General features: G+C 46.3%; 3 protein-coding genes across 3 annotated transcripts; 1 reads left to right on the forward strand and 2 right to left on the reverse strand.

Moving 5' to 3' along the window:
* Positions 1 to 8,593: 8,593 nt before the first annotated feature.
* LOC111195549 (uncharacterized protein K02A2.6-like) lies at positions 8,594 to 11,659 on the reverse strand. The gene has a single exon (XM_022683417.2). It carries the CDS (start codon positions 11,510 to 11,512, stop codon positions 8,594 to 8,596), a length of 2,919 nt encoding a protein of 972 aa, XP_022539138.1. The 5' UTR covers positions 11,513 to 11,659.
* A 4-nt stretch (positions 11,660 to 11,663) lies between these two features.
* LOC111190916 (uncharacterized) lies at positions 11,664 to 12,892 on the reverse strand. The gene is made up of 2 exons (XM_022664627.2): positions 11,853 to 12,892; positions 11,664 to 11,676 (listed from the first exon to the last, which is right to left on the reverse strand). Exons 1-2 carry the CDS (start codon positions 12,629 to 12,631, stop codon positions 11,664 to 11,666), a joined length of 792 nt encoding a protein of 263 aa, XP_022520348.2. The 5' UTR covers positions 12,632 to 12,892.
* Positions 12,893 to 14,649: 1,757 nt separating this feature from the next.
* LOC111195548 (GTPase IMAP family member 4-like) lies at positions 14,650 to 15,437 on the forward strand. Its single transcript, XM_049475694.1, has 2 exons — positions 14,650 to 15,280; positions 15,427 to 15,437. Exons 1-2 carry the CDS (start codon positions 14,650 to 14,652, stop codon positions 15,435 to 15,437), a joined length of 642 nt encoding a protein of 213 aa, XP_049331651.1.
* The last annotated feature ends 2,014 nt before the right edge of the window (positions 15,438 to 17,451 follow it).

The raw sequence follows: 17,451 nt of genomic DNA on the forward strand, positions 1-17,451 counted from the left end.
CATGATTGCATTTAATACATGAATACAATTAAACATTTTGGAAACATTATCTACATTTTATTATTATTATTATTTAATATAAAATGAAGACAAGAAAGATGATTGTATTAAAGTTGTTATATTTTGTATTCATTATTTACTTATTTTATATTTATATAAAACAAACAATAACACACACATATTTATTGGGTTTGTTTTTGGCACACTATTACTAGTGCATCTCAGAAAACCTGAATATAATGATTTTTTTTCTATCATAGTTTAATAAAAAAAAAATCTGTCAAATTTTATAATCACTACATATAAAGAGACATATCCCAAAACTGTTTTTGTTTTACTTTTCTAAAAGCTCATGAAAAAAAAACAGAAATAATAAATCCCTAAAATATTTCATTTAAAACTTAAAATATAAATTGTTAGATGTGTCACTGTAAGCATAATTAATACAAAAGATGACTGTTAATTAAACAATATTAAACATTTCTTTTGAGATGCACTACTATTAAACATAACTAATTATGCTATCTTAAATTACACATGCATTGGAAAGTGTTTTTCCCTACTGTTGACAATATAGCCTATATCCTTAATCAAACATATATAATAAAATAAATATTGGTCATATCACCTTAAATCATATCTCTGTTAAATTAGTAGTTACTAAGACAAACAGTAAGATAGCTAGTTAGCGTTAGCTACCCGAGCAATAGGTAGCTATCATTTAGCTAAATTCTGCAGTACTACTTAGTACTTAGTTTCCACAGTAGTCTGTATTTATTAAGCATTTATCTCTTGTTAGTGTTTAAAGTTCTTTCTGAAATGAATAGAGTTAAGCTTTATTTACCTAGCTAGTTAGGTTAGCATGGTCTACCTGGATATATAAGATATTTATTTAGTTAGCTTAGCATGGTCTATTTGGACATACAAAATATTTACAATATTTAGTTAGCTTAGCATGGTCTACCTGGATATATAAGATATTAAGATATTTAATTAGTTAAGCATGGTATATCTGGATATATAGGATATTAATATTGTGGCGTCTGTGTGTGTGTGTGTGGCTGCTGTATGCCTGTGTGTGCCTGTCTCTGTGTGCCCGCCTCTGTGTGTCTGTGTGTGTGTGTGTGCCAGCTGTTAGTGTGCCTGTGGGGGCGGGTTATGTTAATCCGGGGCCAGTGGGGCATTATGGGGGCATGTTTTGGGTGGGTTAAGGGGACCTACCATCTTCGTGTTGGATAGCTGGGTTGGTGGCCTCAGGGCTGTGTGAGCTGTGTGAGCAGTTGGGTTTCGCTCTCCTAGCCTTGTTAAAGGCTATAAGTGAGAAGCAAGCCAGTTAATAAAGAGCTGTTAAGTACTTGTCATGAGTCTCACGGGTCCTCCTTCCACTTCCACGCCAAATTTGGTGTCAGAAGCGGCCCTGCTGGATGATATGGAGATGCTGGCAGGGGAAATCGAACGGCTGAAGAGGATAACGGCGGACCAGCGGACGAGGGGCAAGACTCACCAGCGGAGCGGACCCAGACCTGACGGCGCCAGCAGGCTGTCCGAAGGTCGAGCCCGCGGAGCGGATGGCGCGAGGACGGCGGCACCGGCTCACGGAGTGGACGGCGCGATGACGTCAGCGCCGGCTCGCGGAGCGGATGGCGTGGAGCCGGCGGCGCTGGCTCCCAGAATGGACGGCGCGCTGACGGCGAGCTTGACGGCTCATCCCCGCCTGTCATTCTATGACGGCAGCGCTGACTGGACGGCTTTCGAAGCCCAGCTGGAGATCGTGGCGAGCCGTGCGGGCTGGACGGATGCTGAGACGGCGGCCAACCTCTGTCTGGCGCTGCAGGGAGACGCACTGAGGGTGCTGATCGAGCTCCCCGCGGAGTGCCGCTGCGAGCTGTCTGATTTGACACGGGCGCTGAGAACCCGCTTCAGCCGTCAACCTTCCGAGGCGGCCGCCAAAATGCTAGTGGCGGACCGGCGCCGGCAGCGGGGAGAGACTTTGGGCGTGCTGGCATCTGAGATGGCTCTGCTAACCCGCCAAGCTTATCCGGCATTCCCGCGAGCGGCTCAGAGAAGTCTCGCGCTGGATAATTTCCTGCGCGCCCTGGAGCCAGGCGAGCTGCGCAAACATGTGAGACTGGCCGACCCGCAGACCCTGGAGGCCGCGGTGGAGGTGGCTGAGCGGTCCGAACTCATCCTGTCCAGCCATCCGGGACCGTGGGGGGCGTCGCCCGGAGCCCATGATCCACCGAGATGGAGGCGGAGCCGGCCTGATGCGCAACTGGAGTGCTGGCATTGCGGGGGGCGTGGCCACAAGCGAGCGCAGTGCGGCCGGCCGGGAAACGGAGCCGGGACCACCAAGTGAGGGTTACGGTGGCCCCAGGATTTCTAGGCTTACCCTCGGAACCTGATCACGGAGCTGTCGGACCCGGCGGCTATTTTCTGAAGTGCACGCTGAATGGTGTGATGGTGGACGCGCTGGTGGACACGGGCTCGTCAGTCTCGCTGATAAAGCCTGAGCTCGCGAGGGATGTGGCAGGCGAGTTTGGGGTGGACTGCAGCCGGCGCATCGCTCTCTCTTCGGCCACCGGAGATCCTATCGCTCTCCTGGGATTAACGGAGCTGACTGTTGATGTTGGCAAGGGCCCCTTTCAGCAGGAGTTCTGGGTTGGGCACATCAACGATCCGTGCATTCTGGGCAAGGACCTGCTCGCACGCGTTGGAGCCGTCATTGATTGTGCACGGGGCTCGGTTCTGGTGACTGGACTCCCCGTAGAGGAACATGACGAGTGCGGGGTAAGTGAGCCGTTGTGGGGGGATGCGTGTGATTCGGTGCACGTTATGTTCGAGGGTCCGTTAGATGAGGGGTTAATTATCGATCCGATTGAAGAGATGCTGGAGCGCAGTTGTGTGGGCTTATCAGAGCCCCAACAACTGCGCTTACGCGACCTGATTGAGCGTTTTCGCGCTAGCTTCGCTGTGTCTGAGCGCGAGTGTACTAGGACTAGCCTTCGAGCAGCCCGTGGTCGGCCCCGGTGGTCCTTGCAAAAAAGAAGGACGGGAACTGGCGTTTTTGTGTTGATTATCGCCGACTTAACGCCGTCACGAAGCTTGACTCTTATCCGCTTCCCAGGATCGACGATACGCTTGATCAGCTATCGGGCTCAGCCTGGTTCAGCTCGTTAGATTTGAGGAGTGGGTATTGGCAGGTGCCCCTAGCTATGTTCGAGGGTCCGTTAGATGAGGGGTTAATTATCGATCCGATTGAAGAGATGCTGGAGCGCAGTTGTGTGGGCTTATCAGAGCCCCAACAACTGCGCTTACGCGACCTGATTGAGCGTTTTCGCGCTAGCTTCGCTGTGTCTGAGCGCGAGTGTACTAGGACTAGCCTCGCGTTTCATTCTATAAACACAGGCGACGCCCAGCCCATCAGGCTGAGACCGCACCGTCTGGCATTTGCGAAACGCGTGGCGGCTGAGCAGTTAGTCCGTGATATGGCGAGTGCGGGCGTTATTGAGCCTTCGAGCAGCCCGTGGTCGGCCCCGGTGGTCCTTGCAAAAAAGAAGGACGGGAACTGGCGTTTTTGTGTTGATTATCGCCGACTTAACGCCGTCACGAAGCTTGACTCTTATCCGCTTCCCAGGATCGACGATACGCTTGATCAGCTATCGGGCTCAGCCTGGTTCAGCTCGTTAGATTTGAGGAGTGGGTATTGGCAGGTGCCCCTAGCTATGTTCGAGGGTCCGTTAGATGAGGGGTTAATTATCGATCCGATTGAAGAGATGCTGGAGCGCAGTTGTGTGGGCTTATCAGAGCCCCAACAACTGCGCTTACGCGACCTGATTGAGCGTTTTCGCGCTAGCTTCGCTGTGTCTGAGCGCGAGTGTACTAGGACTAGCCTCGCGTTTCATTCTATAAACACAGGCGACGCCCAGCCCATCAGGCTGAGACCGCACCGTCTGGCATTTGCGAAACGCGTGGCGGCTGAGCAGTTAGTCCGTGATATGGCGAGTGCGGGCGTTATTGAGCCTTCGAGCAGCCCGTGGTCGGCCCCGGTGGTCCTTGCAAAAAAGAAGGACGGGAACTGGCGTTTTTGTGTTGATTATCGCCGACTTAACGCCGTCACGAAGCTTGACTCTTATCCGCTTCCCAGGATCGACGATACGCTTGATCAGCTATCGGGCTCAGCCTGGTTCAGCTCGTTAGATTTGAGGAGTGGGTATTGGCAGGTGCCCCTAGCTGAAGGGGATAGGGAGAAAACCGCTTTCTCGCTCGGCTCGGCTCTATGGCATTTCACGGTGCTCCCGTTTGGGTTGTGTAACTCGCCGGCTACTTTCGAGCGTCTTATGGAGCGCGTGTTAAGCGGGATCCCGCGTTCGTGCTGCGTTGTTTATCTGGATGACGTCATGGCGCACGGGACCGACTTCGACTCGGCGCTCTCTCACCTCGAGGTGGTGCTCGGCGCGATTCAGGCGGCTAACCTGAAGCTCAACCCGGCGAAGTGTAACCTGCTGAGGCAGCGCGTGAATTTTCTGGGCCATGTAGTGAGCGGTGCTGGTGTGGAAACCGACCCTAAAAAGACGGAGGCTGTCCGTGACTGGCCTGTCCCGCGTAACGCGAAAATGGTTCGTAGTTTTGTGGGGCTCGCGTCGTATTACAGGCGGTTTATCAGGGGGTTCGCGGACGTGGCGGCGCCGCTTCACGATTTAACTAGACCGGGTGTGACATTCCGTTGGTCTGACGAGGCGGAGCGAGCGTTCGAGGAGCTAAAAAGCCGTCTATGCAATGCTCCGGTTCTGGCGTATCCGAAGATGTCGGAGAGGTTTATTGTGGATACTGATGCGAGCGACCGTGGCCTCGGTGCGGTCCTGTCACAGGTTCAGGATGGCTCGGAGCGCGTAATAGCGTACTATAGCCGCCGTCTGGACAAGGCGGAGCGTAACTATTGCGTGACGCGCCGGGAGCTACTCGCGGTGGTCGAGAGCCTTAAGCATTTCCGACCGTATGTGTATGGCGTCCCATTTCTGCTGCGCACCGACCACGCCTCGCTACAGTGGCTCATGCGTTTCCGCGAGCCCGAGGGCCAGCTCGCGCGCTGGATATCTAGACTCCAGGAATTTAGCTTCGAGGTTGTGCACCGACCGGGCCGTAGCCATGGTAACGCGGACGCTTTGTCGCGCCGGCCGTGTGTGGCCATGGACTGTAAGCATTGCGCTCGTGCGGAGGAGAAATCCGCTGAGACTGCTCATTGCGCTGCAGTCTCAGCGGATGTGACCGGCGGTGTAGTGGTGGCGCAGGTGTCCGTGGAACAGATACGAGATGCGCAACGGGCGGATCGCGACTTAATGTGGGCCGTACACGCGCTCGAGGGGAATGTCACGCCGTCGTGGGAGGAGGTGGTGCCGTTGGGTCCGGTCGCTAAAGCGCTACGCTCCAACTGGGCTAGCTTTAGCTTGTCTGATGGCGTGCTGTGTCATACCTGGGAGGATCCGGCGAACGGGCAGCGCGTGTTTCGGGTGGTGATACCGCGGGCGCTTAGGGATTCGGTCCTACGGGGAGTCCATGGGTCGCCTGGGGCTGGGCACTTTGGCGTTACCAAAACTCTGAAGCGCCTGAGACAACGTTTCTATTGGCCTGGGTGCAGGGCTGATGTGGAGCTCTTTGTGCACTGCTGTGACGTGTGCGCCGCCAAGAAAGGCCCCGCGAGGGCGCCCCGCGCCCCACTTCACCCCTATCAGTGCGGCGGCCCGATGGAGCGGGTGGCCGTGGATGTGTTGGGCCCCTTACCGGTGACGGACTCTGGGAACCGCTATGTCTTAGTGGCGATGGATTACTTTACAAAGTGGCCGGAGGCCTACGCGGTGCCGGACCAAGGGGCGGTCACTACTGCAGATGTCCTGGTGCGGGAGTTCTTCTGCCGATTCGGGGTTCCGGAGGAGCTGCATAGCGACCAGGGGAGGAACTTCGAGTCGGAGGTCATGGCGGAGGTCTGCCGCATCTTGGGCATTCATAAAACCAGGACGACGCCCCTTCATCCGCAGAGTGACGGGCTGGTGGAGCGGTTTAACCGCACGCTGGCGGCGCAGTTGGCCATGGTGTCGAGCAAAGGCCAGCGTGACTGGGACAAACATCTGCCGGTCGTGCTGCTGGCCTGCCGCTCGGCCGTGCAGGAGACGACAGGATTCACGCCGGCCATGCTTATGTTTGGTCGCGAGCTGAGGACGCCGGTGGCTCTGGCTTTCGGGGCGCCTCCTGATGGGGGCGAGCACGCTACGGACGCGCCCACCTTCGTGTCGCGTCTTATGTCCTCACTGGATTTAGCGCACGGGCTCGCGCGCTCGAACCAGTCTGCTGCCGGACAGAAGCAGAAACGCGCGTATGATACGCGCTGCTTTGGGGAGCCTTTATCTGTGGGGGCGAGGGTTTGGCTGTACAACCCTCAACGTAAAAAGGGACTGTGCCCGAAGCTTCAGTCGGCATGGGTGGGTCCGTGCTTGGTGCTGTCCAGGCTTGGGGAGGTGGTGTACAGGATCCGGTGGGGCAGGCGCAGGATGATTGTGCACCGGGACAGGCTGGCCCCGTATAGGCCGAAACTGATGGACACTGGGGACGGCGGTGCAGAACCTGCCGGCCCTGCTCCTGAGCCTGACCAGTACTCTGTCTCTGTGGAACCACTGGCGGGTGGCGCTTTGCCCGGCCACTCAAGGCAGCCACGGGTGAGAAGGCCGCCCGCCCACCTGGCAGACTTTGTGTGTGAATAATTGTAAAAAAAAAAAAAAAAAAAAAAAAAAAAGTTTCATTGTTCATGGGGTTTATGTTTGGTTTGTGGGGTCGCCGGGACGGCTGACCCTTGAGGGGGGGGCTATGTGGCGTCTGTGTGTGTGTGTGTGGCTGCTGTATGCCTGTGTGTGCCTGTCTCTGTGTGCCCGCCTCTGTGTGTCTGTGTGTGTGTGTGTGCCAGCTGTTAGTGTGCCTGTGGGGGCGGGTTATGTTAATCCGGGGCCAGTGGGGCATTATGGGGGCATGTTTTGGGTGGGTTAAGGGGACCTACCATCTTCGTGTTGGATAGCTGGGTTGGTGGCCTCAGGGCTGTGTGAGCTGTGTGAGCAGTTGGGTTTCGCTCTCCTAGCCTTGTTAAAGGCTATAAGTGAGAAGCAAGCCAGTTAATAAAGAGCTGTTAAGTACTTGTCATGAGTCTCACGGGTCCTCCTTCCTCTTCCACGCCACAATATATTAGATATTAAGATATGTACTTAGTTAGGTTAGCATGGTCTATCTGAATATATAATATATTGATATATTAGATATTTACTTAGTTAGGTCAGCATTGTCTATCTGGATATATATGATATTAAGATATTTAGGAATTTACAACTAATAGGCTCTCAGTCATTAATGTTAAATGCCAGTAACTGTATTCGCGTTGTCCTGGCATAGATTTACTCCCCTAAATCTGCTTTTTAAGAGGGGGTTAATTCACTAAAATGCTTCAGTGCACATGTTAATTTGATTCTGATGTCCTGATAAAACACAATCAGATTATTTAAGCGTACTAACCTGTAAAAGTGGACCACACATGGTGTATCCTGCTCCAGCTCCACTGTGCTGATAGTATTTGCTGCTAACTTCCGGGAACTATTGACAGGCTCCACGGTCCGCCATTGCTGTAAAAAAACTGGTCCATTGGAGTGAACGGAGTTGACGCAACTCTCTCTCTCTATGGCTCTGCCTGGTCCCTACCTTTCACAGAACTAAATCAGTCTGGTTGGATTTCGTCCCTGCCAAACATTTTCGTCTCGTTTTTATTCGTTGACCAAAATATCAGTTAATTTCGTCTCGTTGTGTGCGCGGAGCCGCTGTCTGCCCCTCCTCCCTGTGTGTGTGTGCAGCGAGACGGGAGGAGGGGCAGACAGTTCCCTGTCATATCAGAGCGATTTCACCGCAAAATGTTATTTGCGTTTTGTCAGTGTTGGAAGAGCAAAAATAGGAAAGTACCGCAATGTTACCCTTTTATTTTAGCAGAGTAACTGTAATCTGATTACCACTTACTGAAGCAGTAACTGTAACGAATTACAGTTACTTATAATTTGTAATCTCCCAGATAGTCACTGTGATATCCGTGATATCAAAAGTACAAAAAAGACAGACCAAACATACCTTTAGGTTGTCTTTAATTAACCAAGTGCATGAACTCACAACAACATTGTTCTCTGGGCAACTATCAGCTTCAACTGGCTTTTCTTCTTCTAAGACACTCACAGTAGCTCTCCTCTAGAGCCCCCTACTGGTTCTCAAATACATTACCATTTACACATTCACATTACTACATATTTCCCTCCTCTTAAAGAGTTCACTTAATGAAAAAATAAACAACACACAAAGAAAACGTTTATGATACTGTTTCACAAGAACTAATCTTTCTTTTTCCATTTGCATTCAGTACAAAGTAGGTAGGCATTTTTTTTTTCACCTAAATCAGTAAACTTAGAAACAACAAGCTTTTAGCATTAACAATAACATGAACATAACAATTGTGTCCTCTCTTGTTTCTTTTGTTTTCAGTTCTCTCTCTCTTTCTTTTTCTTTTTTTTTTTTTTTTTTTTTATTGTTCATAGTCCTGTAAGTGAGTAGGCTTCCTTACAGTCCTTTGAGAGCGACGCAATGTTGTTTCAGCACTCTGAGAATCGTGAGTACTGACACTGGCACTCACGGATGGTCCCTGCGGATGTGGAATCTCAGAGTCCTTGACAAAGTCCTTTGTCTGTTCCTTTTCTGAGATTGTGACAGTTTCAGCTATGTCTGTTTCTAACGACAGTGGATTTGAAAGTCTGTCTGACATATTCCTCTCTGAGATCTGACTGTTCTCAGCTCCAGCCAAAATCTGATCCACATGTCTTCGTACAATTTTGCCATCACCCAGTCTGACCTTGTAGGATACTGGACCCGTCACTTCTTCAATGAGTCCTCGAATCCATTTAGGACCATGACTGAAATTCCTTGTCATTACCACAACTCCTTGTTCAAATTCTCGACCCTGGCATTGCTTGTCGTGACTCTTCTTCTGTTTATCCTGTTTCTCAATCACCCTCCTCTTTAAGTCTGGATGCACCAGGTCTAAGGTTGACCTAAGTTGTCTACCTTGTAACATCTCTGCAGGTGACTTCCCTGTCGTAGACTGCGGTGTAATCCTGTAACTGAACAACACTCGAGCCACTTTTGTAGAGATGCTGCCTTCTCCAGCTTTTTTCATCATGGTCTTGAACGTCTGAACTGCTCTTTCCGCAAGACCATTTGAGGAGGCATGGAAGGGAGCAGAAGTCACGTGTGTAATTCCGTTCTTTATCATGAATTCTTTAAACTCTGCACTCATAAAGCAAGCACCATTATCTGAAACTATCATTTCTGGTAGCCCTTGGATGCTAAAACTTTTGCGCAGACACTCAATGGTAACAGAAGAGGTAGCTGAATGTACAGGATAGACATCTAACCATTTGGAATGAGCATCAATGACTATGAGAAACATTTGTCCCATAAACGGTCCTGCATAGTCGATGTGCAATCGTCTCCATGGTTTGTCCGGCCACTCCCAGGGGTGAAGTGGGGCTACAGCTGGACATTTTTGCATTTCCTGACACTTTGAACATCTTTTCACTGTAGCTTCAATATCCTGGTCAAGCTTTGGCCACCAGAAATAACTTCTGGCTAGGGCCTTCATTCGGGTAACTCCAGGATGGCATTGATGTAATTGGTTCAGGAGATCTTGGCGTCCCCTATTTGGCACCACCACACGTGCACCCCACAAGATGCAACCATCTTGGACACTCAGTTCATCTTTTCTAACAGCCAACGGCATAAACTGAGGATCCATCACCTGCTCTGGCCAGCCTCTCATTATGTATTCTCTGACCCTGGACAAAACAGTATCTTTGGTTGTCCACTTGCGCACATCACTATCAGACACCAGTGCTATTTCCTCCATCATTAGAACTCTGTCTTCCTGTTCCTTTACCACTTCTGAACATGGAAGTGGCAATCTGCTCAGAGCGTCAGCATTGCCATGATCTTTGCCTGGCTTGTAGATAATGACATACTCATAAGCTCGCAGTGCTACTGACCACCGTTGTACTCTTGGCGATACCATCTGAGGAACAGCTTTCATTTCATTGAAAAGGGACAGAAGGGGCTTGTGATCAGTGCAAATGGTAAACTTTCTACCATACAAGTACTTGTGAAATTGCTGCACTCCAAACATCACAGCAAGTCCTTCCTTGTCCAATTGCGAATAATTTCGCTCCGCTGGTGTTAGTGTTCGCGACATGAAACTAATGGGCCTTTCTTCCCCATTGGACATTCGATGTGACAACACAGCCCCAACCCCGTAGGGTGATGCATCACATGAGAGAATGAGATCCTTCTGACTGTCATAATGCACTAACACGTCTGATGACTGCATGAGCTTTTTAGACTTCTCAAAAGCAGCTTCTTGCTCTTTTCCCCAGTGCCAGTTGGTGTCTTTTCTCAGTAGCTGATGTAGAGGAGCTAACAAAGTTGACAGATTTGGTAGAAATCTGTTGTAATAGTTTAACAATCCAAGATACGCCTTGAGCTCTGTCACATTTGTTGGTGAAGGTGCTTCCTGAATGGCCCTGACCTTATTCTGCAGTGGGTGCAGTCCTGTAGAATCCACTTTATGTCCAAGGAACTCTGCTTCTTTGCCCATGAACGAGCATTTGCTCCGTTTTAGCCGCAAGCCTGCTTCTTCTAACCTTGTTAGAACTTCACTTAGGGTTTTGAGGTGTTCCTGGTCATTCTTGCCCGTCAGTAGAATGTCATCAAGATACACTGCTACATTGGGGATTCCCTGCAGTAATCCCTCCATGATTCGTTGGAAAATTGCAGGACTGGAGGACACTCCAAAAGGAAGTCGATTCACTGCAAACAGACCCTTGTGCGTACTAATAGTGACATAGGGTTTGGATTCTTCATCTAGAGTCACTTGTTGATAGGCATGACTTAGGTCTAACTTGGTAAACTTCTCACCACCTGCCAACTTCTCAAAGAGATCCTCAACTCTTGGAATCGGATACTGCTCTAACTTGGATACTCGGTTGACCGTTAATTTGTAATCACCACAAATTCTCACTGACTTGTCCGGTTTTAAAACTGGAACAATAGGCGCTGCCCATTCTGAGAATTTCACAGGTTCTAGAATGTTTTCCTCTACTAGCCTATCTATCTCTGCCTCTACTTTCTGCTTCATTGCATAGGGAACGGGTCTTGGTTTGAAAAACCTTGGAACAGCTTCTTTGTCAACATGGATTTTTGCGGGAGGACCCTTCCATGTCCCCAATCCTTCCTTGAACACCATGTCATGCTCTGCCAGTACATCCTGCACTGTCTGTGTAGTCTCAGTAAGTTGGTTTAAAGAACACCAGTCTACAGCCAGTTCTCTGATCCACCCACGCCCTAATAAATTTGGACCCTTACCTGCCACTACTACTACAGGTAGCTGTTTGACCATGTCCTTGTACACTACACTGACCTTTGCTACGCCTAAGGTTTCTACTCTTTCTCCTGTGTATGTTTTGAGATTCAAAGAACACTTCCCTAGTTCCGAAATGTTTTCCTTGCTTTCTAGTTTTGCATACTCTGCCTGCGTTAAAATTGTAACGCTACACCCAGTGTCTACTTCAAAGTTGACATTCAAGTCATTAACTTTGAGCTGAAGCTTGATTGGCTCTACTTTAGGAATGTTTGTCTCTTTCAAATTGTGCATTGTGAATATCTCTTCTGCTTCATTCTCTGAGTTGGAATTTTCACTGATGTGATTGGCTGACTGCTTGTTTTCCCTTTTCTCATACCTTTTCTTCCCTCCCCCTGCAGGCCTGGAGTGATCGACAGGTAACTTTGCTCTGCACATTTTTTTTATGTGTCCCACTTTTTTACATTTGTGGCATTTTTCCTTTGCAAACCGGCACTCTGTCGCCATGTGTTCACCTCCACATCGGTAGCAAACAGTACGTGAGCGATTTCCATCTCGCGCTTTTGGTCCTGCAAAGAACTTGCACACCATCTCCCGCTTGTCTGCCACGACACTGTGAGACTTACTCTGTCCTTGAAGATCCTGAATATCTTTAGAAGCAGTCTCTATTGCTTGAGCAAGCTTCAGGGCTTTGTCATATGTTAGCTCAGCCTCCGCTAACAATCTACGTTGCATGCGATCATCTTCAATACCGCAAACAAGTCTGTCCCTCAACATTTCTGTCAGCTTATCTCCATAATTGCAGTGTTGAGCCAGTTCACGAAGTACAGCCACATATTCAGAAACACTCTCTTTTGGTTTCCTATTCCTTGAATTGAACTTGAAACGCTGTACTATCTCACTTGGCTTGGGGTTGTAATGCTCTTTCAGCAGTTCCACCAGCTCATCATAGGTTTTCTCCCCTGGTTTGGTAGGACTTAACAAGTTTCTCATGAGGCCGTAGGCTTGACTTCCCACCGAGCTAAGAAGAATTGCACGTTTCTTAGCAGCATCTGTAATCTCATTTGCCTCGAAGAAATGTGATAACACTTCACAATACTCCTCCCAGGACTGATTTCCATTTTCAAAAGGAGTGAGAGTTCCTACCATAGCTGCCATGCTCCGGATGTCTTGCAAAAAAAAACCTTGCAGAGTCCTCTTCCAAAAAAAAAGGTCCAAAGAGCTGAATTATTGTCCACTGCTCAACACACCAGTTTCCTCGTCGCCAGATGTGATATCCGTGATATCAAAAGTACAAAAAAGACAGACCAAACATACCTTTAGGTTGTCTTTAATTAACCAAGTGCATGAACTCACAACAACATTGTTCTCTGGGCAACTATCAGCTTCAACTGGCTTTTCTTCTTCTAAGACACTCACAGTAGCTCTCCTCTAGAGCCCCCTACTGGTTCTCAAATACATTACCATTTACACATTCACATTACTACAGTCACCGAGTGCTGGCCCAGTGTCTTTTTGAACATAGGACCAGGTCTGGGCCTTATTCGGTTTCTGACTTCTCAAAGCTGGCTGAGATCCGGCCATTGAACTTGGCCCAGTGTCTTTTTGAACGTAGGACCAGGTCTGGGCCTTATTCAGTTTCTGACTGTTCTTGAAGCTGGCTGAGATTCGGTTACCGGACTCGGCCCAGTGTCTTTTTGAACGTAGGACCAGGACTGGGCCTACTCTGGTTTCTGACTCCTTGAAGCTGCCTGAGATCCTGCCACCAAACTTGGTGCAGTGCCCAACATAGGCTGAATAGAGTAAGCAAACTGCTTGTAACTGAAGGTACTTTGTCTTTTACTGTTGGTGAATTTGTTTTCTAAGAACTAGGAGGTTCAGGAACCTACAATGTTATTCCTACTACTACAAGCTATTTGTACATAAAATTTATGTGAATAACCACTTCGTACATCAGAACATCAATATGATTATTATATATTATTATAGGAAACACTAATAAGGAACTCACCATTGGTTTAAATAGAGTATTCTGTTTACTCAATTAGTGTTAATGAGAGAAAAACTGTTTGTCTGGAAGCTCAAAGAAAGACATAAAACAAAGATTATATTAAATTTATGTTTAATTCATAAATTTTACATATAAAAAAAGGGAAAAGAAGAAAACAGAAACAGAATACAATTTGCAAATCCTTTTTTAACTCATTAAATTGAATACACTACAAAGACAAGAAATTTAATGTTGCAAATATTCACTCATTTTGAATTTGATGCCTGTAACATGTTCCAAAAAAGTTAAGACAGGGGTAACAACATTATGCATGCATTATGAAGATCAAATACGAGAACGGAGACCCCGGACTGTTTCTTTAACTAGCTGAGCTCCGCGGTACAGTTAAAAAGCTCTGCACGACAGTGCTCTTACTGCCTCTCCCTATTAGGCTACAGAGGGGCATGTAGTGTCGTGTTACAGTGTTTGTTGTTGTGCCGCTAAAGTATGGAGGATGAAGAAAAAGAAATCCAACAGATTTGAAAGAATCAGAAAAAAATCAAATCGTGACCCCAAGAATAAATTCTGAATCGAATTGTGGGATTCCCAAAGATTCACAGCCCTACTCTGTACTATAAAAACATTGGTTTAATAGGTTCGCCCAAACAAAGGTTTGGCACCTGTGTTGTTACTTTTTACCGTATTTATTTTTATTTGCATCTGTTTTAATACGTGGTACCTTTGCCTCTTAATTAATTAACTCTCTTAATATTGAGATAATTGGTTTTAAGAAATTTGCATCGGCCTAAAACATTTTCACAGTACTGTACATACACACATACTGTATAGGTTTTTGTGTGTGTGTTTGAGCTGTACTATGGAGGACCAAAAATTACAAGTATAAATTAATAAATGCACATATAAATGTAGAAATAAACAAATATATACATAAATAAATTAATGAATACATGTTGAAATAAATAAATAAATATATACATACATGCACATATAAATTAATGAATAAATAAATAAATAAATAAATAAATACACGCATAAATATTTGCATAGGTAAATAAATAAATTAATAAATACGTTGATTAAGTCGATGTAGTCACATTTCACAGAATGAAATTTTCTCTGCCTCTCAGCCTGATCCACAGTTTTACCTCTTTCAGGGTCTCAGAAGATGAACCTGGTTGTGTGCGGGAGTGATGGATCAGTGAAGTCCTCCATATCAGATCTGATACTGGGTGAGAGAGAGTTCAGTGCAGAATCCAGTTCAGTGTGTGTGAGGAGGGAGGCAGAAGTATGTGGACGTCTGATCTCCCTGGTGGAGCTTCCAGCTCTCTACAGCTCTCAGCTCTCAGAGGAGGAAGTGATGCAGGAGACTCTCCACTGTGTCTCTCTCTGTGATCCTGGAGTTCATGCTTTTCTCTTCATCATTCCTGAGGGACGTCTCACTGATGAAGATAAAGAAGAACTGGAGAAGATCCAGAGAATATTTGGATTGAAATTGAACAGCTACACCATAGCCTTCATCAGTACAGAGAATCTGAAGGATGCAGTGTTGGATGATGTTATTAGGGATGTAGCTGAATCTGGTAAAGAACATGTTTGTGTTTTGGAAACCAACATAGACAAGTCAGTGTTTCTGCAGAAAGTTGAACACGTGGTTGAGAAAAACAGTGGAAGCTGCTACACATCTAACATGTATGCAGAAGCTAAGGGGGAAACACAGCTGAAATACAAATCTGAGATTGAAGAACTGAAGAAAACAATCAATAATCTCAAAGAAGAAAATAAACACCAGACTCAAGGTAAGTATAGGTTAATGTTACTCTGAATTCATAAACAGAAAAAGACACAGTGAAACACAATGACACAACAGCTATGTCACATGTAGTTGAACAAACAGTTGTTGTCGTTTTTGAGTTAATTCTCATATCTAGGCGACATCTGCCAGGGAACACGTGAACAAGTATATAAATAAAATTAAAAATGATTAAAATTATTCGAGTGATTTATCCATTTATCCATTTTTGTATATACTATCTCTTGAACTTTGCAAACTTTTGCCACATTTTAGGCTTCAAACATAAAGATTTGAAATTGTATTTTTTTTTTTTTTGTGAAGAATCAACAACAAGTGGGACACAATCATGAAGTGGAATGAAATTTATTTGATAATTAAAACTTTTTTTAGAAATAAAAAACTGTAAAGTGGGGCGTGCAATATTATTCGGGCCCTTTACTTTCAGTGCAGCAAACTCACTCCAGAAGTTCAGTGAGGATCACTGAATGATCCAATGTTGACCTAAATGACTGATGATGATAAATAGAATCCACCTGTGTGTAATCAAGCCTCCGTATAAATGCACCTGCTCTGTGATAGTCTCAGAGTTCTGTTTAAAGCCCAGAGAGCATCATGAAGACCAAGGAACACACCAGACAGGTCCGAGATACTGTTGTGAAGTTTAAAGCCGGATTTGGATAGAAAAATAATTTGTGCACTGTGCAAGCGATCATATTGAAATAGAAGGAGTATCAGACCACTGCAAATCTACCAAGACCCAGTCGTCCCTCTAAACTTTCAGCTAAAACAAGGAGAAAACTGATCAGAGATGCAGCCAAGAGGCCCTTGATCACTCTGGATGAACTGCAGGGATCTACAGCTGAGGTAAGAGACTCTGTCCATAGAACAACAATCAGTCGTACACTGCACAAATCTGGCCTTTATGGAAGAATGGAAAGAAGAAAGCAATTTCTCAAAGATATCCATAAAAAGCCATCTGGGAGACACACCAAACATGTGGAAGAAGGTGCTCTGGTCAGATCAAACCAAAATCGAACTTTTTGGCCACAATGCAAAACGTTATGTTTGGCGTAAAAGCAACACAGCTCATCACCCTGAACACACCATCCCCACTGTTAAACATGGTGGTGCAGCATCATTGTTTGGGCCTGCTTTTCTTCAGCAGGGACAGGGAAGATGATTAAAATTAATGGGAAGATGGTTGGAGCCAAATACAGGACCATTCTGGAACCTGTTGGAATCTGCAAAAGACCTGAGACTGAGACAGAGATTTATTTTCCAACAAGACAATAAAGCAAAATCTGCAATTGGATGGTTCACAAATAAACTGATCCAGATGTGACCAAGTTAAACTCCAGAACTCTAATCCAATCGAGAATCTGTGGAAAGAGCTGAAACTGCTGTTCACAAACCAACGCTCTCCACCCAAACTCACTGAGCTCCAGCTGTTTTGTAAGAAATAACGGGCAAAAAACTAAAGTCTCTTGATGTGCAAAACTGATAGAGACAAACCCCAAGTGACTTGCTGCTGTAATCACAGCAAAAGGTGGCGCTACAAAGTATTAACTCAAAGGAGCCGAATAATATTGCACTTTTCAGTTTTTTATTTCTATTTTTTTTTTAAATATCCAATACATTTTGTTCCACTTCACGATTGGGTCCCACTTTTTGATTCTTCACAAAAAATTACAAATTCATATCTTTATGTTTGAAGCCTGAAATGTGGCAGAAGATTGAAAAGTTTACTTTTGCAAGCCACTGTATGCGCTTCGTTGAAAAAAAAACTTTTCTTTAATGTTGACACAATGTTGATAATAAAAAGCGTAATTGTGTAGACATAAATTACTTGAAACCCTGAGCTAATGTGTATATAATTGTCAGTTCAGACCCACTCCATCTGCTGATATGAATTTCTGAGTGTTTAACCTGCAAACAGAGGTTCAAAGACGTTGAATCACCAGCCTTTTAAAAACACTTAACTAAAATCAGTTTCCATAAGAAACCTAAAGACTAATTATGACCTGGAAATTGATACTTATCTATGTCCCTAGGTAGGTGCATGGGCCACCCAGCTTTTATAGCCTTGAGTGGGTGCAGAAAATTGCTGGTGCAGAGGAGGATTCAGTAGACCTGCGTAAAGAGAAACATTAACTGTTACATTTTGATGTGTTTGAT

The sequence above is a fragment of the Astyanax mexicanus genome, chromosome 3 (genome assembly GCF_023375975.1).
Source record: "Astyanax mexicanus isolate ESR-SI-001 chromosome 3, AstMex3_surface, whole genome shotgun sequence".
Classification (NCBI taxonomy): domain Eukaryota; kingdom Metazoa; phylum Chordata; class Actinopteri; order Characiformes; family Acestrorhamphidae; genus Astyanax; species Astyanax mexicanus.

Excerpts from the sequence above, each read along its gene's own strand:
- LOC111195549 (XM_022683417.2), bottom strand. The coding sequence starts at position 11,512 with ATGGTCAAACAGCTACCTGTAGTAGTAGTGGCAGGTAAGGGTCCAAAT.
- LOC111190916 (XM_022664627.2), bottom strand. The coding sequence starts at position 12,631 with ATGGCAGCTATGGTAGGAACTCTCACTCCTTTTGAAAATGGAAATCAG.
- LOC111195548 (XM_049475694.1), top strand. The coding sequence starts at position 14,650 with ATGAACCTGGTTGTGTGCGGGAGTGATGGATCAGTGAAGTCCTCCATA.